The 27,800-nt window shown below is 49.1% G+C and overlaps 2 protein-coding genes across 6 annotated transcripts; both read right to left on the bottom strand.

Annotated features, from left to right (window-relative positions):
* Positions 1-113: 113 nt before the first annotated feature.
* Positions 114-26,800, bottom strand: LOC136501736 (uncharacterized). Of its 5 annotated transcripts, XM_066497261.1 has the most exons (6): positions 26,535-26,800; positions 26,190-26,393; positions 4,128-4,274; positions 1,480-3,989; positions 886-1,401; positions 114-704 (listed from the first exon to the last, which is right to left on the bottom strand). In XM_066497261.1, exons 3-6 carry the CDS (start codon positions 4,137-4,139, stop codon positions 701-703), a joined length of 3,042 nt encoding a protein of 1,013 aa, XP_066353358.1. In that variant the 5' UTR covers positions 4,140-4,274; positions 26,190-26,393; positions 26,535-26,800; the 3' UTR covers positions 114-700. The 5 variants fall into 5 exon arrangements, with proteins under 5 accessions (XP_066353358.1, XP_066353355.1, XP_066353356.1 ...); XM_066497258.1 differs by having other exon boundaries at positions 886-3,989; XM_066497259.1 differs by lacking the exon at positions 26,190-26,393 and having other exon boundaries at positions 886-3,989.
* On the bottom strand, positions 15,927-16,238 carry LOC136499300 (uncharacterized). Its single transcript, XM_066495009.1, has one exon. It carries the CDS (start codon positions 16,236-16,238, stop codon positions 15,927-15,929), a length of 312 nt encoding a protein of 103 aa, XP_066351106.1.
* Positions 26,801-27,800: the final 1,000 nt, after the last annotated feature.

Here is a 27,800-nt window from a genome sequence, read left to right as displayed (position 1 = left end):
CTTAATCACCACCTGTGTTGATGCTCAATGTTTGACTTCAACAGAGTAGAACCACAAGCAGAGAACATATAAATCAATCTCACACCACAAACTTGATCATAGATTATTGTAGCTTGATTAATGGTTCACCAATACAATACAATACAGCTGGCATATGTAGATGGATACATATCTAGCAAGCAAAGCAATCCCATGAGCGCAGCCATCAAATCACACAAGACAAGACAGGTGCGGTCGACGACGCGCCTCTTATTACAAGCATCTGGTCTGATCCCTCACAATTCACAAACGGGCTGGGCTGAGGTAGCAGACACACACAAACACACACTCATTGATCGTTCGGCAAGCTGAAACACAAACTGTCACCCGCAGACATGCAGGCAGGTGGCTGCTGCCTCACACGGCCAGGCCTGCACGCGACACCGCCGTGCAGGCATCAGGCTCAGGCACCAACAAGCAGGCGCCTGGGCCTAGCCGTCTTTCTTTTTATAAGAAATGCAAACACACAGAAGAGGCCAATTCGGCTGGCCAGCCGTCATGGCAGGCAGGAGCAAACCTGAAGCCCCATACCTCCCTGGCCTTTCACACAACAAACAAACTGATCGATCAACAGGCAGGCAGGATCATCCATCACTCGAACAGTAATCCACAGAGACGACCGACGGTAGCAGCAGCAGCAGCAGATGCATGCTTTCTTCCATCACCTGTCGGCAGCAGAGTGAGTGATAGAGAAGCAAATTAAATCAATTCATAAGAGCAAGTAAGCTGTCTTATTATTATTAATTAACTGGGCTAGCTAGCTACAACAAGCCAACGACGACAGATAAATGCACTCAACACGTACGAACGCATAGGAACTTATGTAAAAAATATACTGATTATTACCTGAGCACGGTGCTCCTGAGCACGCGCCTCTTGTAGGAGCGCGAGTGCACCTGCGCCTCGTACAGGGAAGGGTGGTGGCCAGCGTCCCACTCCAGCGCGTCCCACACGTCCTTCTCGATCTCCACGGTCGGCCTCCTCTTTCCTGGCTCGTTGCGGCCCTTCAAGGCCGGCAGCCGGCGCAGGCTCCAGCATTCCCTGATCCTGATGGTCTCCAGCGCGGGCGCCAGCATCTCGGCGGCCTCGCATATCTGCCGGAGCGCTGGTAGGTCGTGCAGGTGGATGGTGGTCAGCTTCGGGAACTCGACGCTTGTATGCCGGTGCTTCTCGTCAGCATCACCCGGTACGAAGACGTGTCTGAGTTGGCCGCAGTGGACGATGTGGATGTCACCTTTGCTCCATACACAACGAGCCATCAGGAGATCCGATACCCAGATGGTCTCCAGCGTACCATTCCAATCCTCTGAGCCCGGAGGAAAGACGGCGTGCAAGCTGGGGCACCTCTCGACACGGCACCACCTGAGGGAATACCAATTACTTCTAGGCATAGTATTGCTGCAGGTCGAGACATCATGCACATGCAGGGATTCGGTATACCCTCCCATCAATGAAGCCAAATTAGAACCAAAAGGATCTGCCTCCACCTCACTCTGCACGCTACGACTTCCGTCACCAATCTCGATATGGCGATCCAATTGTCCCGCTGGGCCTTGCGGGAAGGCCTGCATCGGGGTTGGGCTATTACCAACCTTGGTAAAGATGTCACAATATATGTCTCTAGCAGCTATGTCATAGTGTCGTTTGTCATCAATGGATCCAGTCACCTTCTCCTTGTCTGTTGTTGCTTCAGGTTGAATAGTCTCCATGCATGTAGCTGAAGAGGTGATGTTGATGTTGAAATAACAGGCATTGTAATGTGATAAAGATATAAGAGTCCATAGGGACCGAGCAAGCCTAGCATCTGCAAAGATTGCGTGCAGCCGGAAGTATTTCTGCTGGGCACCAAGGGATGGCAGCCGAGCACATCCAAGTGTCCTCCCATTGACAGGCCTTGTGTCTATGTAGATCAACTCCAATTGCTCATCTGAGCCCCATTTTATTGCACGAAGGTTCTCACAGCCTACTAGGAAGAGTCTCTTGAGCCTTGGGACATCCACCACCATAGCTCCAAAGTCAAGTACCTTGATCGCACATCCTGAAAGGTCCAGCTCCTCCAGGTTGGGAAGCCCACGCAAGAACAAATCCTCCAACAATGTGCAACCTTCTAGAGATATCTTGCAGGCTCTGACATCCTTCATATTATCTACAGCAGATGGACCATTTGGACGAGAACTCATTGGAGGTAGCTTGCCGGTTGATGTCCAATGGGATGCTGGTCCATAGCCATCAAAACTGAATGACCTTAGCAAGGAGTTGTGCAGCACAACATTCTCAAGCCCATCACAACCATCTAGAACAAGTACTTGAAGTTTGCTTGCCTCTGATAGGCTTGTCGGTAGGCTTTTCATGTCACTGTTACCAGACAAATCAAGTATTTCTAGCTGTTTGTTACCCACAAATGAGTTGTTGATGTCCAAGGATGTCGACTCTTCCTGATGTGTAGGTTTGATTATCCGAAGTCTTTGAAGGTAAGGTAACCTTTTCTCTAATAATTGACCCGTATACTGCCAGCACCTAGCTCCTTCTATATTTAGTTCTGTGATATTAGCCATAAGACCTATCTTTTCCTCAGATAAGATATCACCCCAGTCTGTGTAACGCAGGTCAAGCACCCACAGGCTTTGCAGAAATGCCCACTTGGTGATACAGTCCCGTCCTTCAGGTTCACTACCTGTATTATTATTCTGATGTGTGCAGTTGTCCAGCCCAAGAAATCTTAATTTATTGCAGTGGAGGAAAGGAGGGGATACAAAACTGAAGGCACAACCGGAGAGAACCAGCACACCAAGTTTGTTGCACTGTTTAAACAAGGTATTTGGCAATCTATATGGTCTATCCTTTGTTTCAAGTGCTAGGAAGATTGACGATGCCCTTTCAAGTATATTTTGCATACCCTCATGTACTTTCTTATTCTTCAAGGAGATAGAAATCCAACGATAATAATTAGGCCTCTCCTCATAGATATCATCGTCACCATCCTCCTCCTCATAGATATCATCGTCACCATCCTTAACTACGAGAAAAGGAGTCTTCGGGTCATCGTTGAACTTTTTAAACACAGCATCAAGCACAGAGGCATCACACTCGAAGATTATTTCTGGATGCAATGCATTGCTGATCTCCCGTTCTCTTTCCCCTTGTTGCATGATCCCATCACATATCCAGTAGTTGGAAGAATGAGCTGGCCAAACAAATCCAGTGGTGCCATGAAAACTGTGGTGTAGATGCAGCCCATAGAGACAACAATCTACCACCGTTGTCAAGTCCACACCCTGCATACATGGGTGACGAGCAACTATGTTAGCAGCCTCTTCACTAAACAGTGCCATAAACTGTGAGCTTGATAAATCTCCAGCAAGACTGTCGCAATAAACCAGAACATCCGTATATCTTAGCTTCTCTACTATCTTATTGGTATAGGTATAGTAGGAGCCCATTGTCACGCACCTTGTACTGAAAGTCCATAGTATCATGCAATCACTACTTTCTGGAATACCAAGTCTACCTAGAAGCACCTCATCACCACTCCCATTGATAAAAATCATCATGAATCTACCCTCCCTCAAGGTTCGGTCAATCACTAATGCAACACTTCGTACCCGGTCCCTAGAGCCGTGGTCCACCCCATTGAAGTCATCCTCTTCGTCGAGCTCGTCAAACATGGACATGGTCTTATGGTCAAGTCTTAGCTCCTCTGCAATTCTTTTCTGCATCGCTCTCTTGCTTGTCCACCTGGAGCAATCAATATAAATGATTCTGCCAAAGCATAATTCTGGAGGAGGATCTTTCATTGATGGGAGTGCTTGTGCTATGGACCTAAGAACCGCGGCTGCCCCAAAGCCACGCCAACCATCGAAGTAGACGTTGCTTCCGTCATTGCTGAGGTTCCTCTGAATAAGATTGAATATTTCCTCTATGGCGCCAGCCACATCTGTTGCCCAGATACCCTGAAACGCGGGAAGGACGGTCGTTGGATTGCTATATAAGATCATTTAATTATATTTGGAAGTATATTATATGAAGAATTGGCAAGACAAACTAAGCTAGCAATTGTGTGTGTATGCAGCCAGTAACTAGAGCAGTACCACTAGTTTCATGACGCTGAAACTCCTCCGATCCACCCACGCACCTAATAAATAAAATTATCAGGGCGGAAGGCGTGTACCCATGATGATCAGCCGATCTCGGTCAATCTCATCCCCATCGTGTACATGCATGTACTCGCTAGCTTCCTGCATGCTTATTAACATAATAACATTACATACATACGCGCGCAGGTATACAACTTATTAACATTACATACATACATGTATTAATCAGCCAGCCTGCTGCTAATAACGTAACAACTTGCTGCAAGCTCATCACAACAATGTAGTAATAAGTAATTCGATCTAAAGGCAACAGAGGATAGGGATTCGATCGGGAGGAGCTAGCTAGCACGTGTGCACACCTTTAATTTTGCGTGAGCTGCTCTGCTTAATTAATTAATTCTGCCGGGAGATGATGAGTTACGTTGTGTCGGAGCCCGATCGGCCAATGGAAGCCGGCCGGATGAAGGACGACCCAAAGATGAACGCGATCGAGAGAGGACAACCCACTGGTGTGGCACGCAAGGCTAGCTGTAAGTGGCAACGTATGACTGCAACCAACCCCAAAAAAGAAGAAAGGAAAAAAGAAGAAGAGGAAAAGCACACTGGCAAGCTAGGGCACTGTTTGAACCGATGACTAGCAGAGTTAGCTGGCTAATAGTTCTCGGCTAATAAGACCTCGTTTGGATTGAGTAGGACTAATCGTTAACTGGTTTAAATTAGTCCTATTCAGTCTCGATACAAGAGCTAATATACGTGGAATCCTGTTGTCGGTGTTTCGAGTGAACACCAACGAGTAAATTTGTGTTATTGTGCGTTGGACCCGGATGATATGCTAAAAGACACAAGGTTTATATTGGTTCGGGCAGAATGTCCCTACGTCCAATTTGTAGCTGCTGCTCGTGTTATTAGCACTGAAAAGTTCGTAGTAGGGGTTACAAACGGGCGAGAGAGGGACAGGTCCCAAGTCTCTGATAGAAAAGTCGAATGGGCGCTGAGAGCTTAGTTGCTGCTCAGCTATGTGTGATGTGATACGTGGTGTGTTGAATCGATCGATCCCCTTAGTGGGGTGCCCTGCCTTCCCTTTTATAGACCAAGGGGAAGCAGGGATTACAGATGGGAGAAAGAAGAAAAACCAGAGGCAAAGGAGGTCCTTCAAAGATGCCGGGCCTTCCTTTTCCTCTGAGCGAGCCCCGCTGACACGACAGATGGTGCCAGGGATAGCTCCATGCTGGGTGCATGTCCGCTGATCCTGATAGGGCCGCGCTGGGCGTTTGTCCGCTGATGATGCCATGTTTTGGCTTTGTCAGCAAGTGGTCACGTCCCATCCCACCCCCGCGGGAGACGTGACGGACCAGGGCGCTGATCCGCGACCCTACGGGGAGCAGACAACGTAGTGACCGCACGTCCGTTACTGTAGATAATGCGAGTTTCCTCCTGGACCATAGTGGTTGTCGTATGGTTCCGTCAGGATCCACGCCCGAGGGCAAATGACGGCGCCCACAACATTGTAAGACAAATGTCGGCGCCTACAACACTGTTCGGGCTCTGACATGCTTGGAAGGGCTTAAAGTGCCCGTCTTATCATATCTTGACGGTACTTTCCTGCAGGCATGTAGGGTATGGTCCTTGGTATTGCGGTTGACTTGAGTGCCCTACCTTATCTGCGCGCGTAGTTATGATGGAGCAACGCGCAGATGTCGGGCGAGGCAGAGCCAGCCCTCAGACGTCAGGCGAGGCGGAGCCAACCCCCGGACGTCGGGCGAGGTGGAGCCAGCCCCCAGACGTCGGGCGAGGCGGAGCCATCCCTCAGGGGTCAGGCAAGACAGAGTCTGCCCTTAGATGTCGGCCGAGACGGAGCCAGCCCTTGGGAGTCAGGTTGAGGCGGGGCCCATGGTCTCGGTGGACGGACGAGGAGTGACCCGACAAGCGGTGTAGTCGCGTTCTTGATCGCGCGGATGAATCAACGTTTGACGGTCATTAGCTCCTCCTCTTCGAGTACCCTAATATTGGTTCCCAACAGTAGCCCCCGAGCCCTCAGGCGATTCGAGTAGAATTGCCTGGGGGATTTTTTGACTTGCCAGCGGGTGCGCGCGAATTTTGGCCGCTCGCGGGCCCATCCTTTGTCGTAAGGTTGTCTTGGGATGACCGTCGAAATCATTGATGGGCCAGCCCTCAAACTCCTTGGCCCAGACGGGCCGGAGGAATGCTTTTTTACCCGTATCCCTTTTGCTTGTAAAGAGTCCTGGTCCGCCCGGGGAGGCGAAACGTCCGGCGCGTCTTCGGACGGAAAGGATAGGGATTGCGGGCGCATATCCCACGACGTGATGTGGTGACAGATCATGGTAGGCGCGGAGATCCATGCGGACGGTTGCCTTCCTCGCATCCGTCGCCCCTATAAAACCAAAGGGTTCACCCCCAGGGTTTCGTACTTTGCCTCCTTGCCTTTGCATCTACAGCCTCCGCCGCCAATCGCCTAAGCCTCCCGCATCCGCGTCTCAACTGTCGTCGAATCGCATCCACCCACCCCAATCCCCCAATGGAGCCGTGGTGCCGCTCTGATATCACCCTCCAGCGCCTGGAGGGCCTCGTTCACCGTGATCTTCTTTGCGTGCGGACTGTCGCCGAGGAGTGGCGGCTGCCCGGCGATGAGGACGCACCGTCACCGCCCAAAGGCTATGTCGTGTCCTTCGCTCACTTCCACGAGCAGGGATTCGCCACCCCCGCCCACAAGTTTCTTCAGGGATTGCTGCACTACTACAAGGTAGAGCTGCAGCACCTTAATCCCAATGGAATCCAACACATTGCGGCGTTCGTCGCCCTGAGTGAGGGATTCCTGGGGATTAGTCCCCACTTCGACCTATGGTGGTACTTCTTCGCCATCACCCTCCTGAAGAAGCGAGAGAAGAAACAGAAGCTGAACGTACCGATGGGATGCGCCGGCATTTAGCTCCGCAACAACCGGGTCAGTGAGTACCCACCGATGCGTTTGTTGACTTCCAACAAGGGGTGGCATTCGCATTGGTTCTACGTCAAGAACAATGCAGCTGCCCCCTTGCCAGAGTTCACTGGGCGCCACATCGAAGAGGTTCTGGAATCATGGAGGAAGTGGGGAGTCCCAGAGAAAGACAAGAAGAGAATCTAGGACCTTCTCACCGCCATCCGAATCCTGAAGGAAAGGGGCATGAAGGGGTCGGGGATCATTGGCACCTACCACACACGGAGGGTGGCGTCGCTGATGAGGCGCACGCTCCCTCTGCACACGATGACGCTCACCGAGGGAGCGCTCTCCCCGTCTGAAGTGGCGCAGCACATCAAGGAGGCAATGGAGCCTTCACGGGATGACACCGGCGCTGTCCTTGAGTTTGTGTATCTAGTGCCGGGGCACCCCCAATGCGGCCGAAACTGGGGTACATCATCTTTGTAAGTTTTCTTTCCTCGTGCCTCCTTTTTAATTGAACTCCCAACCTCTTGATGCTGATATTAAGATAGGGGGACCAGCCGAAGAAACTCATCCTTATGGATCACCCGGCTCCGCTGCCGAAGGACCTGTCCGTGATGGCGGCCAACCGCGCCGAGGCCAAGCGGCAGCGGAAGGCAAAGGAGGATGAGAGGAGGAAGAAGCATCAGAAGTTGCGGGCATGGGAGCGAGGGGAGGACATGAATAGTGATGATGATGATGACGAGGAAGATGACGAGGTAGTTGCCGACACCGAGTGGGATGACCTGAAGAGCGAGGATACGCTGACAGGTATCCACTCATCCATGCAGGGACCCTTCCCATTCCATGCAGGGGGAGGCGAGTCCGTGAGGCCGAAGGAGGAGGCCTAGATCGTCAGCCTGTTCTCAGAACCAGTAGGGGCGGGTGGATTTGCCGCCGTGCCCAAGGTGCTAGCGGAGGGGAGTGGCCCCGCCGCTGTGCCTCAAGAGCCAGCAGGGGCGGGTAGATTTGCTGCTGCGCCCGAGGTGCCAACGGAGGGGGGTGGCTCTGCTGCCGTGCCCCCGGATGCAAGGGAGGTGAGCCCCGCTGCCTAGGAGCAGGGGGCGGGCTCAAAATGGCCCCGCCCCGATGAGTTGGAGCAAGGACCTAGGGGTTTGTCCCCCAACGCCGATGTAAGTCATTGACTCCTCTATTTTCTCTATTTTTCTCTGTTTTCAGCATGACTTATGCCCCTTGTTTCTTGCAGCGTCCTGAGATGGGGCAACTCTTTGGTGCTAGCGCCTAAGAAAAGCGTCGCCATTTAGGCGAGGCGGCGGCTATCGCCCGACGCCAATCCCGTTGGGAGCGGAGCCGATGTTACAGCCTCGTCGGCCGATCAGGCGCTACCCGCAGTGGCGCTCATGCCCTCGGTGGGTCGAGCGAATGCTGGGGCCTAAGGAGCGCCCTCGAAGGTTGCCGAGTAACCGGCGATGGAGGTTATTCCGATGTCGACGTTGGAGTGGATGGAGCTACCGCTCACGCTTATGGCGCTGATTGCGGTTGGCGCGATGCCACCGGTCGAGGCCCCGCCGACGCAAGCGGAGGTGGCCGTGACTATGAAAAGCCGGGCGCAACCAGACATAGCCACGGTGGTGCCCGAGGAAGCGGCGCGATCCGAGCCACCGGCGGCCCAAATGACAGAGTCCGACGTGGTCCAGACGGAGGAGGACACGACCGAGGGGTCCCTGGGCGTCGTGGCGGTGGTGGAGAGGAATAGCGGGGGGTCACCCTTGGCCCTGATGTCGGGGGGCAGCCACTCACCCGTGCAGGGCGAGCCTCTGCTCCAGTGGATGGATCGACAAGACCCGACATCGATACTCTTCTCCCTCGGTGATGCTACTGAGAGCATCGAGCGGGAGAGTCTCAACGAAGGGATCTCGGTCGTGCTGGAAGCTCTAAACCAGGCTAGGGGCGCCCTACGCGACATCGTCATTCCCACTGGCCGGGTATTCACTTGATCTTTCTTCTCGCTTTCTTCTTTCTTCACGTATTTTTGTGTTCTGACCGTCATCTTTTTCCAGTCCCTTATCGCTCACAGCCAGGAGAAATCCCGGTTCCTTCACGTGCAGAAGGAAAGCTAGGACCGCCTCGTTGAAGAGGCCTGGATGCGTGGGGATGTGTCCGCCTAGCTTGCCGCTGCCCAATAGAGGGTGGTTGAGCTGACTCCCCTGGCCGAGGAGGCGGCCAGTCTCCGGCTACGGGAGGCTGAGGCCCGTCGGGACACGGAGGAGGCCGAGAAGGCGTTTGAGGCACTATCGGCGAGGCGCGGTAGGATGAGGAGGAGGCCACCAAAGTCCGGAAGGAGTGGGATGAGCTGCTCTAAAGGGACGCCGAGGCCCGCCAGCAGATCCTCGACCTCTTGGCCGAGGCAGAGAAGGAGCGGGAGCTCAAGCTAGGAGCCGAGGAGAGGTTCGTGGCCCTACAGCAGAGGGCAAACCTGGATGCTGAGGCGGTTGCCCAGCTGCGCAAAGAGTGAGACGAGTTGCGCTAGACCATGGAGAGGCTCTGCTCAGAGCGCGGCATGGCCTGCGGGGAGCACGACCAGGCCATCCGAGAGCGTGATGAGGTGCTACAGAGGATCGACTCCCTCCAGGCTGAGCTCAGAACCATGACTACCCGGAGGCTGGAGGCCGAGAGCATCTCCGCCGGGCTGGCCATGGAGCTTGTCGAGGTGCGGAGGATCCTTCAGCCAGAGAGCAACGAGCACGATCTCCTGAGAGCTGCTCTTGGAGTGGTTTGCGATGACTTGGAGGTGGTGCGGCTGAATGGGACCAGCTCGATTGCTGCCCATGCCGTAGATATCATGGCATGGGTGCGCCAGCTTGAGAGGGAAGCTCTTCGCTCTAGGATCACCCAAGCCTTCGCCATCGCCCGCTCTCATTACGTAGATAGTATTGACTTGGAGACAATGAGCCTTGGCTTCGCGCCTGGCTACGAAGCCTCCAAGCTGGACGAGATAGAAGCTGCGGTGGCTCCTCTTGCGCAAGACCTGGCGAGCAGAGTTGATAATATAGTTATCCCCCAGAGGGGGTAGTTAGTCATATAGGTCGGATGAACATTTATTGTAATCTATGAACAAGCGCCGACCTTTATGTATCACAAAAACAATTTTGTAACTTCGTTTTATTTTATTGAACTTGGTTTCTTCCCATTTTATATGCGAAAGAAGGGCTCACATATTCTAACCCTTCCATTCGTTAAGACCGTAGGGTCCGAGGTGTAAGGATGGAACTTTGACCACGCTGGTGAGCAAAGACACCGTAGCCGCCAAGGCGTAGGCTTTTTGCAGTCCGACCAGGGATGATCAATTTATTTGTTTCCGCAAACCTTGCCGCCAGACTTAGCGTGAGGAAGAGGTCTGACACGATGATTGTACCTTGCCGCCAAACTTAGCATGAGGAAGAGGTCTGACACTGCGATTGTACCTTGCCGCCAGACCTAGTGTGAGGAAGAGGTCTGACGCGGCGATTGTTTTAGAAAAGGTGTACTTATATCTTTATCAGCCCCCAAGTGAGATCCGACCCTTTGCCGTTGCTGGGGTCGGATGTCACAGAAAATCGAGGAGAGGATAGCAAAACTTAGTAGGAGAAAGTATATCTTGTCTTCACGCGTACCCCCTCCTTAGGATCCTAACTATTGTTCCATGACCGTGCGTTCGGTCTCCTCGCAAGTCCAACCTTCCTCGAGCCCCCGTGCATAGCAGGGATTCAGTCGAGGGTCGGCTCGTTTTTGTGAATGTCTCCCCGTCCACAGTTTCCGCAACCGGAGGGGTTGAGTTAACGTCACTTGCCTCGATGGCTCGAGTGACGCGCTCGATGAGCTTGTTAATAGGCATATTTGAATAGAATCCGGTTCCATTGCTTGTGACGGGGTCGGCAAAGCCCTCATGTGGCATTCCATTGCTCCTTAACCCGCCTTCCAACAGATTCCCCCTCGACAGGGATTCTATGGGCTCGGCTGGAGGTTTGGATTGAACGAGAAGGTTGAGATGACCTTGTCCGCTTTTAGGCAGGACGGGCAAAGGCCGCTAGGGCTCATCTGTGTTTTCCCCCCTGGCTTTTGTTCGACGCAAGGCGACCTTCAAGCCTTGGTCTCTTGATCTAAGATCGGGCGGCTCGATCCCCTGAGGCCCATGGAGTTCAATAGGGGTCGGCCTTGTTTTATGCATCACCCCATCCTCGGTTTCCGCAATCGAAGGGGCTGAGCTAACGACAATTGCCTCAATGGCTCGAGTGTCGCGCTTGGCGAGCTCTCTAATGGGCACATTCGAGTGGAATCTGGGTCCGTCATCCGCTGACGAGGTCGGTAGAGCCTTCATGTGGCATTCCACTACTTCTTAACCCGCCTCCCGGTAGATGCCTAAGCCATTTGATAGGCTCAGGTGGCCCGTTGGCCTCTTCTCGATGGAGATTCTATGGGCTTGGCTCGAGGTTAGAATCGAATGAGAAAGGTTAAGATGTCCCTGTTCGCTTCTGAGCGGGGTTGGGCAAGGCCACTAGGGCTGATCTCGGTTTTTCTCCCCTGGCTCTGTTTGACATGAGGCGGCCTCGAGCCCTTCATGGGTCAGCCTTCGAACCTCGGTCGGTTGTCGCTCATATCGAATGAGATGACTACCGCTTCATGACATGAAGCGTTGTGATGCAGCAATCGCATATGCGACGCTTGGATGTGCGAGATGAATGTAGGAATGATTGAATAAATGATCATATGAAGGAATAGCGGGGGTCGGTAATGTTACCTCGATGGCACGAGTGATGGGTTCTGGGAATTCTTACCGGATATGTCTATGTGGGGTTCGGGTCCGACGTTCATGATGGAGCCATTGTAACCTGTATGAGCCTCCCATTCTTTCGTATCTATCATTCAGCAGCGGCCCGAGCCGTTCGATACTTGGGCGACCTAACAGCCTCTCCTCGATAGAGATTCCATAGGTAGGCCCCTCCATACCCTTCCCAAGAAGGTGGAGGTTAAGGTTTGGAGTGCGAAGACAAAGACTCTAATCGCGCTGGTGGGCAAAGAACGCCATAGCCGCTGGGGCGTAGGGTCCTAGCGGTTCGGCCAGGTTTACTCAAAGTTTGCGCCCGCACACCGTGCCTCTAGTTTTTAAACGTAAGGAGGGGTCAGGTAAAGAGGAAATGTCTAGTGAATAGACACTCCCGCCAGCCCCCGAGTGATGTCCGATCCTCTACCGTTGCTGGGGTCGGAGGCTGGGTATCAAAATTAATATGTAAAGTAAGTAAGTAAGGGTGCTTGTCTCTCGGTGGCGGTTATGAGCCATTCGATCGACCTGGGCACTGGTTTTACCTCGATGGTAAGGGTGATGGGTTTGGGAAGCCTTCACTAGATAACAGTGGGATCCTGTTTGCATCCTACCCGTTCCTCAACCGTGACTAGGCCGTCCGATTGATTCACGTAACCTGTTGAGACAAGTTTTCCCTGCGGAAAATGTTTACCGAATAGATATGCTCATATCAGCCCCTGAGTGAGATCCGACCCCTCGCCGTTGCTGGGGTCGGATGTCACTGAAAAAATCAGGGAGTTGGATAACAAAACTGATAAGAGAAAATGTGTGTTTATTAAGGGTAAAAGCGACGTAGCTGCTCGATGTTCCAGGCATTGGTGAAGATTTCACTGTCGATGTTCTTGAGCTTGTAGGCACCTGGATAGAGCACCTCCGCAACTATGTATGGTCCCTCCCATGGTGGGGAGAGCTTGTGGCGGTCCTTGTTGCTCTGTACGAGGTGGAGGACCAGGTCCCCGACGTTGAAGGCTCGGCCCGACACTCATCGGCTATGGTACCATCGTAACGCCTGTTGGTACTTGGCCAAGCGGAGGAGGGAGATGTGGCACGCTTCGTCTAGCTGGTCCATGGCGTCCTCGTAGGATGCCTCGGCTACCTGTTCGTCGTATGCCCTGATCCTTGGCGCTCCATAGCCGAGGTCGGTTGGGAGGACGGCCTCAGAACCGTAGACAATGAAGAAGGGCGTGTAGCCGATGGCTCGACTAGGGGTTGTCCTCAGGCTCTAGAGTACTGAAGGAAGTTCAGCGACCCAGCGTGCACCAAATTTGTTCAATCGGTTGAAGATCCTAGGCTTGAGGCCCTGTAGGACCATGCCGTTTGCGCGTTCCACCTACCCATTCGTTTGGGGGTGTGCTATGGTGGCCCAGTCAACGCGGATGTGATGTTCATCGCAAAATCGGAGGAACTTCTTCCTAGTGAACTATGTGCCATTGTCCGTGATGATGGAGTTCGAGGCTCCAAAGTGATGGACGATGTTGAGGAAGAATAACACGGCCTGCTCGGATTTGATCGCGGAGATAGGCTGAGCTTCTATCCACTTTGTAAACTTGTCTATGGTGACAAGCAAGTGGGTATAGCCCCTGGGCGCCTTTTTGAGTTGTCCAACCAGATCGAGTCCCCAGACTGCGAACAGCCAGGTGATGGGGATTGTCTGGAGCGCTTGGGCCGGTAGGTGAGTACACTGAGCGTAGTACTGGCACCCTTCGCAGGTGCGTACGATTTGCTCGGCGTCGGCTACCGTTGTAGGCTAGTAGAAGCCCTATCGGAACGCATTTCTGAACAGGGTTCTAGGCACGGCATGGTGACCATAGACCCCACTGTGGATATCGCTCAGCAAACGCTTCCCCTGTTCGAAGGGGATGCAGCGCTGTAGGATCCCAGTGTGGCTTCGCTTGTAGAGTTCGCCCTCCACAAGAACAAAGGACTTGACGCAACATGTGAGCCATCGAGGCTCCGTCTTGTCTGGTGGTAGCGCGTAATGGAGGAGGTAGTCAAGATAGAGCGTCCTCTAGTCGATCAGAGGGACAGGCTCTGTCGCTGGGTCTTCTTCGAGCTCCATGACTTCGGTGCTGGGTGGAGCTGACGGTTGGTCAGCCCCTGGGCCTAGATTGGTCAGACCATCACTACCTTGTTCTGACCCCCCATAGCGAACCAAGGGCTTGTGCTGGTCGCTAGCATAGACTCCTATTGGCACCGACTCTCGGCCAGATGCTGCTTTCGCAAGCGCGTTGACTGCTTTGTTGAGGCGTCTTGGGATCTGATTGAGCTCGAGGCCGTCAAACTTGTCCTCCAACTAGCGGACTTCTTAGCAGTATGTGGCCATCTTGGCATCATGGCAGCTTGACTCCTTCATGACCTGGTTGATGACCAGTTGGGAATCTCCATGAACGTCAAGGCGTCGGATTCCCAACTCGATGGCCATGCATAGGCCGTTGATGAGTGCCTCATATTCGGCCATGTTGTTGGAGGAGGGGAAATGGAGACGGACCATGTACCTCATGCGTACCCCGAGGGGTGACATGAAGACTAGCCCCGCACTAGCGCCCTTCTTCATTAGTGATCCGTCGAAGTACATCATCCAGTACTCTTGATCGACGACCGCTGGTGGCATTTGGACTTTGGTCCATTCCATAATGAAATCAACCAACACCTGGGACTTGATGGCCATCTAGGAGGCATATGCAATGCCCTGACCCATCAGCTCGAGTGCCCATTTCATGGTTCTTCCCATGGCATCCTGGTTCTAGACGACCTTGCCAAGGGGGAAGGACGTCACGACTATCACTGGATGTGACTCGAAGTAGTGACATAGCTTCCTCTTGGTGATGAGGATGGCGTACAGAAGCTTCTAGATTTGGAGGTAGTAGGTCTTTGAGTCAGATAGGACCTTGCTGATGAAGTACATAGGGCGTTGTACTCTGAGGGCATGCCCCTCTTCTTCCCGCTCCACCACTAGGGCGGCGCTAACCACTTGCGTGGTAGCCATAATGTATAGCAGGATGGGTTCTCCATCGGTAGGAGGAACTAGGATCGGGGCCTTTGTCAGAAGCTGCTTGACCATGTCAAGTGCCTCCTGAGCCTCGGATGTCCATTCGAAGTGGTCGGCCTTCTTTAGAAGTCGATAAAGGGGGAGACCTCAATCACCGAGGCGTGAGATGAAGCGGCTAAGTGTGGCGAGGCACCCTATAACTCACAGTACCCCCTTTATGTACTGAATAGGGCCCATCCTTGTAATGGCAAAGATTTTCTCTGGGTTGGCTTCGATGCCATGCTCGGAGACGATGAAACCAAGCAACATGCTCCTCAGGACCCCAAAAACGCACTTCTCGGGATTGAGTTTGATGCCATTAGCTCGGAGTTTTGCAAAGGTCTGCTCAAGATCGGCCACGAGGCGGTTAGCCTGTTTGGACTTGACCACGATGTCATCGACGTAGTCCTCAACGGTTCGCCCGCTGAGGTTCTCGAAACACTTGAGCATACAATGCTGGTATGTAGCCCCAGCGTTCTTTGGACCGAACGGCATCATGACATAGCAGAATGATCCAAAGGGGGTGATGAAAGATGTCACAAGCTGGTCGGATTCCTTCATCGCAATTTGATGGTACCCAGAGTATGTGTCAAGGAAGCAGAGGGTTTCGCACCCCGAGGTAGAGTCAACTATTTGGTCTATGCGCGACAAAGGAAATGGATCCTTTGGGCACGCCTTGTTGAGACCTATGTAGTCAACACACATCCTCCATTTCCCACTCTTTTTTCGTACAAGAACAGGATTGGCTAACCACTCTAGGTGGTACACTTCCTTGATGAATTCGTCCACCAAAAGCTTTGCGATCTCCTCGCCGATGGTCCTATGTTTCCCCTCGTTGAAGCTATGCAGGCGCTGTTTCACCGGCTTGGAGCCTAGGTGGATCTTCAAGGTGTGCTTGGCGACTTCCCTTGGAATGCCTAGCATGTCTGAGGGTATCCACGCAAAGATAACTTTGTTGGCATGGAGGAAGTCGACGAGCATGTTTTCCTATTTAGAGGAAAGCGTGGTGCCAATGCGCATCACTTTGCCCTCAGGGCTGCCGGGATCTATGAGGACTTCTTTGGAGCCTTCCACCGGCTCGAAAGATCCGGTCGACTTCTTAGGGCCGGGCGCTTCTTCGGTGACCTCCTTCTTGATGGTGGCGAGCTCTCCGGAGGCGACGATTGCTGCAGCGTGATCGCAGCACTTGACCTCACACTCATAGGCACGCTGGAAGGAGGTGCCGATGGTGAAGACCCCGTCGGGGCCCAGTATCTTTAGCTTGAGGTAGGTGTAGTTGGGGACGGCCATGAACTTCATGTAGCATGGTCATCCCAGGCTGGCGTGGTAGGTTCCATGGAACCCAACCACTTCAAAGGTGAGGGTCTCCATCCTATAGTTGGATGGACCCCCAAAGGTGATGGGAAGATCAATCTGCCCAAGTGGCATGGCCTGCTTTCTAGGGATGACGTCATGGAAAGCTGCTCCGGTTGGCTGAATGCACGCTCGGTCGATGCCCATGGCATCGAGCATCTCGGTGTACATGATGTTGAGGCCGCTGCCCCATCCATTAGTACCTTGGTGAGCCACTTTGTACTGATGATCGGGTCGACCACGAGCGGATATCATCCCGGTTGTGGGACGCTTTCCGAGTGGTCAGTCCGATCGAAGGTTATGGCGGACTCTAACCACTGGAGGAAGGCAGGTGTGGCCGGTTCGGTCGTGTAGACCTCGTGGCGTGTGATCTTTTGGCAGCGCTTGGAGTCATAGGCCTCCGATCCTTCGAAGATCATGAGGCAGCCATCCGGCATTGGAAAGATGTCGTCTTTCTCCTCGATGTCGTTCATGGCGTGGTCAGGGTCCTTCCCATGCTCCCCTTTGTTCGAGCCTCCAGACAAGAACCGCTTCATGAGGGCGCAGTCCTTGTACAGATGCTTAACTGGAAAGGCATGGTTCGGGCATGGCCCCTCGAGTAGTTTTTTGAAGTGGTTCGGAGTGCCCTCCGCGGGCTTCCGATCACCTCTGCAGTCAGCGGCGGCCATGAGGGAGCCCTCGCACCGTTGCTTCTTGTTCTTCTTTTTGGCGGAACGGTTGGAGGCGCCTTTGCCAGCGTCCTTGTCTTGCCTCACCTTGCCATTGAGGCGATCGAAGATCGCTCCAACCGCTTCTTCGCCCGAGGCGTGGCTGGTGGCGATGTCAAGGAGTTCCTTGGTGGTTCATGGACCCTTGTGTCCTAGCTTGTGAACCAGAGACTCGCAGGTGGTCTCGGATAGGAAAGCCCCTATAACGTCGACATTGGCGATGTTAGGTAGCTCATTGTACTGCCAGGAGAAACATTAGATGTACCCACGGAGGGTCTCACCGGCCTTCTTTCAGCAGTTTTTGAGGTCCCATAGGTTCCTAGGGTGCTTGTGTGTGCCATGGAAGTTCCCCACGAAGATCTCCTTCAGGTCCGCCCAACTCTGGATTCTGTTGGGCAGCTAGTGTTCCAACCATGTCCGTGCCGAATGGGCCAAAAATAGTGGAAGGTTGCAGATAATGAAATCATCATTATCCACGCCACCGGCTTGGTAGGCAAGCCAATAATCCTCGAGCCATAGTCTGGGGTTTGTCTCCCCTAGAGTACTTCAGGATGTTGGTTGGTGGTCGATATCTTGGCGAGAAGGCAGCGTTGAGGATGTGTCGGCCAAAGGCTTGAGGCCCCGGTAGGCCAGTGCTCGGGCTTTGGTCCTCGTCGCTGTCGTAGCATTCACCACGATGAGGGCGATAGCTGCGGCTAGCTCCTTCTCTCAGATCATAGTGGGTGTGCCTACGAGCATTGAGGGTGTTGCGTGCGTCATGGTTGCGGCCAAGACACTGATGCACTGGGACCACGACACGCCGCCCACCATTTTGTGGTGCCTGGTGGACCGACGCATCCATGCCGGGACGCTCTAAGAGCGTGCGCTGGCTGGCATCGAGCTCTCATCGCCGAGACAACGAGCTCTCAGCCTGCTGTGCCACCGCACGCTCGAGTAGCTTGTGAATCTTGTGGTGAGCCTGACGATCCTTGGGCGTCGCAGCCTCTGGAAGGCCATGGAGCAAGGCCACCACGGCAGGCGATGTTCTAGCTAGCCCGAGCGAAGCGAGGGAGGGTTTCATCATCGGCGATGATCCTCCGGTTTACGTCGCAGGCTATGGTGCATGTGCACCCACCATCTCCACGGTGCTCGATCTCCTGATTGAGCTCCGCGCATTCCTACTCGAGCTGGAGTCGTGCTTCCTCGATCTCTCGGTGTTGGGCTTTCAGCTGCTCCACCGGCATGTGAGGTGGGGCCACTGTATCCCTTGCGCCTCGTCATTGAGGTCATTTGTTGGGGTAGCGTCCCCCTCGTGGGCACTTTTGACATGTCCCTTAGGGGTACCCGTCACAAAGCATTCATGAGAGGGGTGATGGCTTCCCCTACTGGAGTCAGAGCCAGAGGGCGATTCTGGCCCCTCTGCCAGGAGGTCGTGGAAAGATTCCGTGACATGTGAGATCACCCCCATGAATTTGTCATTCGTGGGAGGTGGAACCATGCATTGTGCCACAAGGTGGCTAGCAGGTCGCCGCGGCGTTGCGGAGACCGAACGGAAGCATTATCGGGGCGCTTCATATGAGGTGTTCCAGAGAGAAGGGTTCCCCTCCAGGCGAGCCATGCCATGTCATTGGCGTAAGAGAAGGTGAGGCAGCGTGGGTCCTCCCAGGATGGCTGAGGTCCTAGGGAGACGTCGAGCTAGCGCTCAAGCCTACCGTAGTTGAGGCCGATGGAGGGGAGAGGTTGGATGGCGGTGTGAGCCAATGCCAACTCTGCTCCCACTGTGATGATGAAGTCCAGGTCATCGAGGCACACGTGTGCACCTAGGACCCAGCTGATACCGTGTCTAGCCATATATGGCCTAATGTTAATGTCGGAACGTGCAAAGGCCCCTACCTGGCAGTGCTAACTGTCGGTGTTTCGAGTGAACACCAATGAATAATTTTTGTTATTGCGCGTTGGACCTGGATGGTGTGCTAAAAGACACAAGGTTTATACTGGTTTGGGTAGAATGTCCCTATGTCTAGTTTGTAGCTGATGCACGTGTTATTAGCACTGAAAAGTTTATAGTAGGGGTTACAAATGGGTGAGAGAGGGACAAGTCCCAAGTCTCTGATGGAAAGGTCGAATGGGCGCTGAGAGCTTGGTTGCTGCTCAGCTGTGTGTGATGTGATGTCTGGTGTGTTGAATCGATAGATCCCCTTAGTGGGGTGCCCTGCCTTCCCTTTTATAGACCAAGGGGAAGCATGGATTACAGATGGGAGAAAGAAGAAAAACCAGAGGCAAAGGAGGTCCTTCAAAGATGTTGGGTCTTTCTTTTCCTCTAAGCGAGCCCCGCTGACATGGCAGACAGTGCCAGGGATAGCTCCATGCTAGGTGCATGTCTGCTGATCCTAATAGGGCTACGCTGGGTGTCTGTTCACTGATGATGCCATGTTCTGGCTTTATCAGCAAGTGGTCACGTCCCATCCCGCCCCAGCGGGCGGCGCGACGGACCAGGGTGCTGATTCGTGACCCTACAGGGAGAAGACGGCGCAGTGACCGCACGTCTGTTATGGTAGATGATGCGAGTTTCCTCCTGGACCATAGTGATTGTCATATGCTTCCGTCAGGATCCACGCCCGAGGGCAAATGGTGGCGCCCACAACACTGTAAGACAAATGTCAGCGCCTACAGCACTGTTCGGGCTCTGACATGCCTAGAAGGGCTTAAAGTGCCTGTCTTGTCATATCCTGATGGTACTTTCCTACAGGCGTGCAGGGTATGGTCCTTGGTATTGCGGTTGACTTAAGTGCCCTGCCTTATCTACGCCCGTAGTTATGAAAGAGCAACTGCGCAGACGTCGGGCGAGGCGGAACCAGTCCCTGGACATCAGGCGAGGCGGAGCCAGCCCCCGAACGTTGGGCGAGGCAGAGTCTGCTCTCAGACGTCGGGTGAGGTGGAGTCTGCCCTTAGATGTTGGGCGAGGCGGAGTCTTCCCCCGGACATTGGGCGAGGCAGAGCCAGTCCCCAGACATCGGGCAAGGCAGAGCCAGTCCCCGGATGTCGGGCAAGGCGGTGCCAGCCCCCGAACGTCGGGTGAGGCAAAGCTAGCCCTCAGACGTCGGGTGAGGTGAAGCCAGCCCCCGAACGTCGGGTGAGGCGGAGCCAGCCCCTAGATGTCGGACAAGGCAGAGCCAGCCCTCGGGGGTCGGGCGAGACAGAGTCTGCCCTTAGATGTCGGGTGAGGCGGAGCCAGCCCTCGGGAGTCAGCTTGAGGTGGGGCCCATGGTCTCGGTGGACGGACGAGGAGTGACCCGGCAAGCGGTGTAGTCACGTTCTTGATCGCGCGGATGAATCAACGTTTGATGATCATTAGCTCCTCCTCTTCGGGTACCCTAATATTGGTTCCCGACACCTGTTTAAATGACAATTTTGCCCTTGAAATTGTTCTGCTCCCTACACGAAGAGAAAAGTAGTATAGTGAGATAGGATAGTCTCGAGGTATTTTAGTTTATTTTTTTCACTGGTTGTTGCTTTTAGCTCAAAATTAGCTAGTTCTTGCCAACTAGTGAGCTAATAACTAGTTGGGGCCTTGGCTAATTTTTAGCCCACCTATTACCCCCTGTTTGGATAGATATGGCAAAAAATGGGCTGTCTAACAATTAGCCCAATGTTTCCAAATATGGTCCAGTATTAGCTAACTAACTATTAAATGTCTAACTATTAGCTAGGTGTTGTTCTTGTAGCTGATATAGTTATCTTTTCTTGAGTAGTAGATATTTTTGTTGTTGTCTTGGGCCTGTAGGACCTAAGAAGTTTGGAACCCTGTAGAGTAAGTTTTGTCTGGTTTTGCAGTTAAGTGTTGAGTGGAGGGCCCTCGCAATGCCTTCTCTACTTTGCTAAGTGAGGTTGACCGAGTGTTAGGTTGACGCAACTATTTATATTCAAAGTAAATGGTTGAATGACGGATGGATTGGCCACCATGCCATGCATTGTAACTATTTTCTCTTGATATATCAAATGGGTGGGCCATTGTGTGCCTTGTCCTATAGATTGGAGTGGCGATGTTTTAGCTTGACCTTAGTCTGGGGTAGGGTTTTTTCCACACTACTCAAAGGCCATCTTAGTGACAGTCATCAAGATGCGTTGAGAATATTCTCTAGTGGAGTTTCATGAGAATCCTAGAGATGCTTACAACCATGTTCCTAAAGTGTATGTGTTAGTTTTCCTAAGCCTTTGTGCTGAGCTTAGTGTTGTGTGCTTGGTGGTAGTTTGGATGCTAAAACGTAACTTTGAAATTGAAGAGTCTTTGTAGTCTTGTTTAGCTAGTCTATGTGTTTTAGTGGCCTTAATGGCTGTGATAAGGATCTAAGTGGCTTTGAGTTAGCCTAGCAGAGTAGTCCTGATGGTCTGATAGTGGGAGTGTACCATATGTTCTTCTAGCTTCACAAGTTGAATGGCATATTCTCTAATATGGTGCAAGTGACCAATTTGTGAGGATCATGGATTACAGCTGTTCTAGGTTGGTGCCTGTAAGAACAAGTCAATTTTGGAGGTTATTTCTTGGTGGTTTAGTCATGATTCTTTGGTGAACCTATCATGATTGACATAATGTTGTTTTCTTTAGAATACGATGTTATGATGCATAACCCTTAGTGGTTGGTGTGGCATGTACTTTCTTGAAGGCGTATACCAATGGAATGATGATGTGATGCTATGTTGGTGTGCAATGTGGTTCACTTCATTCCAATGAAGGCGACTAATTCAGCTGTAGAATTGGTTCCATTGTATATCAAGGAGGTTGTGAGATTGCATGGTGTGCCCAAGTCTTTTGTGTTAGATCGAGACTAAGTTTGTGTCTTATTTTTGGCAAAGTTTGCATAATACTTTGGGCATGAAACTTAATTTATATAAGTACTGCTTTCCATCCTCAGATAAATGGTCAGTCTGAGCGTACTATTTAGACCTTCGAGGATATGTTGCGTGCCTGTATGCTTTCATGGAAGGGAAGTTGGGAAGATCACTTGCCTTTTCTATAGTTTGCTTACAACAACAGTTACCAAGCTAGTATCGGGATGGTGCCATACGAAGAGGTGTATGGGCGTAGGTGTATTTCTCCACTTTGTTGGGATGTGTTGGTGCTCCTTAGTTGGTCTAGATTGGGTACAACAGACTCTTGATAAAGTACGTGATATTCGACAAAACTTGTTGATTGCTTAGAGTCGGCATAAGGCCTTGGTGTTTCCCAGACGAAAGGCATCGTTCGTTTTGGTACCACAGGGAAGCTTAGCCCGAGGTACGACATTGGACCTTCATTCTGTGATTATTGCTCGTATTGGTGCATTAGCATATCGTCGCAATTGCCAGAGTATGGCAGGAGTACACCAATGTTTCATGTTTATGTGTTCAGAAAATATTTGAAAGACCCAGAGCAGAAGATAGAAGCTAAGCTAGTGATTATAGAGCAAGACATGATTATGGAATGTTGCCAAGCGCGAGTATTAGAGTTCTTTGTGTAAGTTATGCATAATCGGACTATCAAATATATGAAGGTCTTATGGACAATCAAATGAAGTGAGTAGCCACATGGAATTTGTAGGCAAGTAAGTGTGAGAAGTATCGAGAGCTCTTTGAGTCTGGTAAGTGATTTTCTCTTGTTATGTGGTTGGATCCTTGTTTTTGTTAGTAGTTATACTTGAAAGAATTCAGGGACGAATTCCTTAAAGGAGGAAAAAATGTGACACCCAGGAATACCTAGTGCATAAACAAAGATTTTAATATGGATTAAGAAAATTTAAAGAAAATTGACTGGGCTTTAAACAAAGACCAAAATTGACTTTTTGATCTGCTGCTCAGATCGATGATCAGAGCTCACGATCCATAGATCTCGTCGAATACATTCTATTTGACTACTCATACGCATTGTTCTGAGTTTGGATCAGAAATTTGCATCCGGCACAAGATTAAAGGGCAAAGATACAGTAGCCACGAGGTGCTACAGTACCTTCACCCATACGGAACCAGAAATCCATCTATTCGGCGTCCGTCTAGTTGTTTTTATCGATCATTGACTAAAAGACAATTCGAAATAACCCCCTAAATTTTTAACTAAACTACACCTTGGGCATTACGAAAGGTAATTCAAAATAACCTTCTAATACATTTTATAAATTACCCACATCTATCATTATAAAAAGATACAAACTAACCCTGTGCATTCAAAATACCCATATATGTCACTATAAAATATAATATAAAATTTATCTTTCAGTTTGTATCAAAGTTATCAACCTCAGCCTTTATAAAAAAATAAAAAATATCTCTCATATCTATATGCAAATACTAATACAACATATTATGAAAAATTGTCCAATATCCATAAAAGTACGCTATATATGCTTCTAAATTACATACTTCAACGCTTGCTTTGTTCTATCATGTAGAGCAAGTAAACATGTATACGTTTAGGGTAAATATCTATTTTAATAGCTTATCAAACATGGAAAACATTCCCTTAACAAAACCACATAGCAATTATGCTGACAATTCATTTGAAATATATTAATACTCTATGACAATAAAATTTATAGGTTGTTATTTTAAATAAGTTTATACATCTTGACTCAACATTATGTCAAATCAATATTCATAATTTAATTTTAGGCACTCTATATTTATAAAAAATACTACTACACATATAAAACTTTGATATAAATTTAACATCTTGAGTGCCGCAATGAAGCTAAAACAACTATACAGACCAATGTAATAACTAAGAAGGTAGCTTAGGACCTAAGATATTTTTTGAAATAAACATTAGAGTTTAGCTTAACATGTGGTTAAAAAACTGCAACAACTAGATTAAAAGTTGAAAGTTAAAATATTGATTTATGATGTTATAAAAAGGGATGCAACAGAAACTTATATAACTTAAGATTAGGTTTCAACTGAATATATATCATAAAATTCTTCTCACAAAAAAACAAAAACTTAAGGCCATCAAACCGGTCGGCTCTAATACAATTCATATTAATAGCCATTAGGATCTATTATATTTTCTAACAATGGTTGGCCTCTGTGACTATGTAAAACAGTTAAAGAACCCCATGAATCTGTATTTAAATTACCCACCAGTAAAAACATGATCTAAAGTGAACCTAAATATAATTCTAATTACCCACCTGCTATTATGATAGATAATCTATCTTAACCACTTAAATCTTCATCTAAATTACCACTTTTCTTATTATTTAAAAGACTAAAAGATCCCCTCAAATCTACATATAAGTTATCATCTTCTATTACAAAAAAATATTTAAATTACCATAAAGCACATATATGTTTCTATATTACTCAGTTCTATTAATGTTAAAATATTAGCATTTTATTGAAGTAAATATACATATTATACCATCATACATATCAAGTACACATGCATGCTTGAGCGATATATATATATATATATATATATATATATATATATATATATATATATATATATATATATATATATATATATATATATATATATATATATATATATATATGTTCTATTTCACGAACCATGAAAAAATATTTTCTTAACAACTCATATACTAATGATATTAACAAATTATTTAAAACTATATTACTAACAATGCTGTATAACTTACATAATTTTTTACTTTACATATGTTACTCCTTTCGTTCCAAATTACAAGTCATTCTTACTTTTCTAGATACATAGTAAAGCTATGTATCTAGACATAGTGTATATCTAAATGTATAGAAAAAGCTATCACCTAGAAAAGTAGAACAACTTATAACATGGAATGGAAGGAGTACATTTTAACTAGAATGTTATCTATCTTGATAGTATAATCATTAGTGCACATATAATTTCTTGATAAATAAATTTAAACGCATCTTGAGAAGTGGGGTAGTGCAGACATAAACCTTGGGATTACTTTAGAGTAAACAATCATTATATAACTTAAATATTAATATTCTCTCTAGATTAGCGTTGTTCTAGATCTCACTTCAAGCTTTACCATCGATTTTGAGTGATGTGGTGCATGCTTTAAATGACTGTTTATGTCATTGTAGTACTTAAGAGTGCAATTTACGACCTAAAATTCTTATTTTAGAAAGGTCAACAGGTGAGTTAATAAAGATACAATAAGTGTTTTAGCTTAGCTTGAGAATAAAAAGTTTGTAGCCATTGATAAAATTAGGTTTGAAAATCAAAATTTTAGATTTATGGGATCAGAATATATGGGCTGCAATAAAAGACACCATAGTTTAAGTTTTTCTTTTTTAAGCTAATGTTTGAACTAAATGCATATTGAAGTTACATAGAGGTGTCATGCAAAGGGAAAAAAAACTATAGATATGGATGGAGAAACGTATAGATTAGTAATTGATACATTGATCACAACTCAACAGAGACAACATTATATCTATTCAGTATATTGTGTTGGAAAATAAACAAAGTGAAAAACATGCACTTTAATATTAGTAATTTGTTTTAGATTCATGACAGCAGGACGTATGGGCTACAACAGGAGCCACCATAATTTAAGCTAATGTTTAGTAATTGGTATGCTTATCACAATTGGATAAAGACACCATAGTATCTATTGTGTTAGAAAATTAACAAAGTGAGAAAACATGCAATTTAATATAATATTTTTTTAAATAGTTAGAGGTATATTAAACAGTAACTAATTCTTATGTGTTCTAAGATTTTGTCCCGTATAAGAGCACGGGTTATTGGACTAGTATATATAATGGGGATTGCTATGGTACTCCCAAGTAACTATGAACCGTTGATCTACATGTTGAACTGTTGTCAGGAGCCCAGCTGGCATGCGTGACAAGGGAACATAAGAAGGTGAGATGGCGGGAAGCAAGAAGAAGCCTTCAAGCATTCGTGGGCCTGGTAACGAAGCAAGACCGACCAATTCCAAGTATTTCGGGCCCAGTTACGAACAGAGAGGAGGAGAGTTGGGGAAGGGACGGAGAAGGAAGAAGAGGCCGGCTGCGTCTGGCAGGGAGCTGACGCTCGCCTGGCCTAGCTTGTAATCACCATAAATCGTGTGAAACTCTTCCTTTCTCTATCCAAATACTGATATCGTGAGTGAGAACTGAGAACTATACATCTATAAAGCTAGCATGCGCGCACAACACTAATCAGTTTCTTAATTGAAAAAGAAAAACATGGATAATAATGGTACACATATATACACCGTACCTTTAGTTTGTGCGGAAGAGCATCGGATGGTCGATCCCAGATGCCACCAATAATGCAATATAATGGAAGAAGCCAGCCGATGGAATGAATTGAACGAACGATCCAATTAATGCAAGGCTAATTGAAGCAAGCAGGGAGATAGATGGATTCGAGAGAGAGACAGGGTTTTGTTGCAGTACGTACGTACAGCTCCTGGCTATCTAGCTGTTGTACAACAATAGGAGTAACGAACGCCTTAGAAACCTGCCCGGATGGAGCAGGGACAGTAGAAATGCAAGCAAATAATAGAATTATTACAAGAGAACCGATCGGGACTTTGGGAGTTAATATGCTGCATGTACACACCTTTAATTAATTTCTTGGGATCGATCGTTGGAGATGGCTGGAGATGGAGTGAGTTGGTCGTCGATCATCGCAGGTTACAGACGATGCTTCATGCTTGGCCAATGGAAACCGCCGATGATGGAACGGTGAACGATCCGTCATCCAAGGCCAAGGCCAAGGAGGGGGAGCACTTGCTATAGCTGTTACTTTCGTTCTGGGGACTGGGGTGGGTGGTCAAGCACTTTGCTAGCTAGCTAGGCATGCAATGCACCGGCAACAAAGCAAAAGCACCAGCACATTCTGGTCACACACCAGCTGCAGCTGGTACGTGGACGTATGCGATCCCTTGCTTGCCGCTGCCAGCTGGCTCCACATTCTGGTGGGAGCCTAGGACTGGGAGGGTGCTTTGCTTCGTTCTCTCCCCTGCTTGTCTTTTTCCTTTTTCTTCTTCTTCTTCTTCCAAAGCTTGGCATGCATGAGCCCCTTTGCTTTTTTCTCTCGCCCTTTTTCTGAACATGTATTCGCTGATTCTCATCTATTTCCCTTTTTTTTTCTTTCTCCTTTGTTTGAAGAGGTTGATGATCATATATATATATATATACTCACTCACTACTACAAAGATGATTTTTAGAGACGGCTTCTAGAGGTGGATATCCAACCGCAAATTAATATTTACAGCTAGCATAGCTTCAAGTTAACCTTGAAAGATGTCATTACATATGACCATGCATCTTTGCCAGCATATATGATACTAGATTAATGTTGATGGTCATTAAACATCAATTTTGACCGTCGACATTGCACCAAAAAAGTGAAAGAATAATCAACACCATAGTGGTATGTTGTTTTCAAATTGATTGATATGGTTCCACTTGTACTTGGAGATACTTGTTTATGCAGGAAAAATATGCAAAAACATCAAAGACCAAGCACTAGAGGCAAGTGGGACAAGGAAGGGCCACCAGGGACCACTTGGTCCAATGTCAGGTTGATGATCAAAGGCTCAAGTGAAGCACTACCATGGATCTTTGGACCCACCATCCCTATGTCGGTGCTCAAATGGATTAGGGGGCTTCATACTGAAGCACTCGGTCTTAAGGACTAAAACCAGATACACACCATATGTGAGCCCAGAAGTCAAATATCACATATAGCTACAAATAAAGGTAATATCAATAGACATTGCTCAATATATAACGTACTTAGTATAAAGGATATAACCTTAGACAGCAAACAGCGGAAAGACAACTCCGATCTTCAGGGTGAAGACTCCAATTCCATAGGGAC

The sequence above is a fragment of the Miscanthus floridulus genome, chromosome 13, assembly GCF_019320115.1.
Source record: "Miscanthus floridulus cultivar M001 chromosome 13, ASM1932011v1, whole genome shotgun sequence".
NCBI classification, from domain to species: domain Eukaryota; kingdom Viridiplantae; phylum Streptophyta; class Magnoliopsida; order Poales; family Poaceae; genus Miscanthus; species Miscanthus floridulus.
This window is presented reverse-complemented; position numbering and strand designations above follow the sequence as displayed.

Excerpts from the sequence above, each read along its gene's own strand:
- LOC136499300 (XM_066495009.1), bottom strand. The coding sequence starts at position 16,238 with ATGAAGTTCATGGCCGTCCCCAACTACACCTACCTCAAGCTAAAGATA.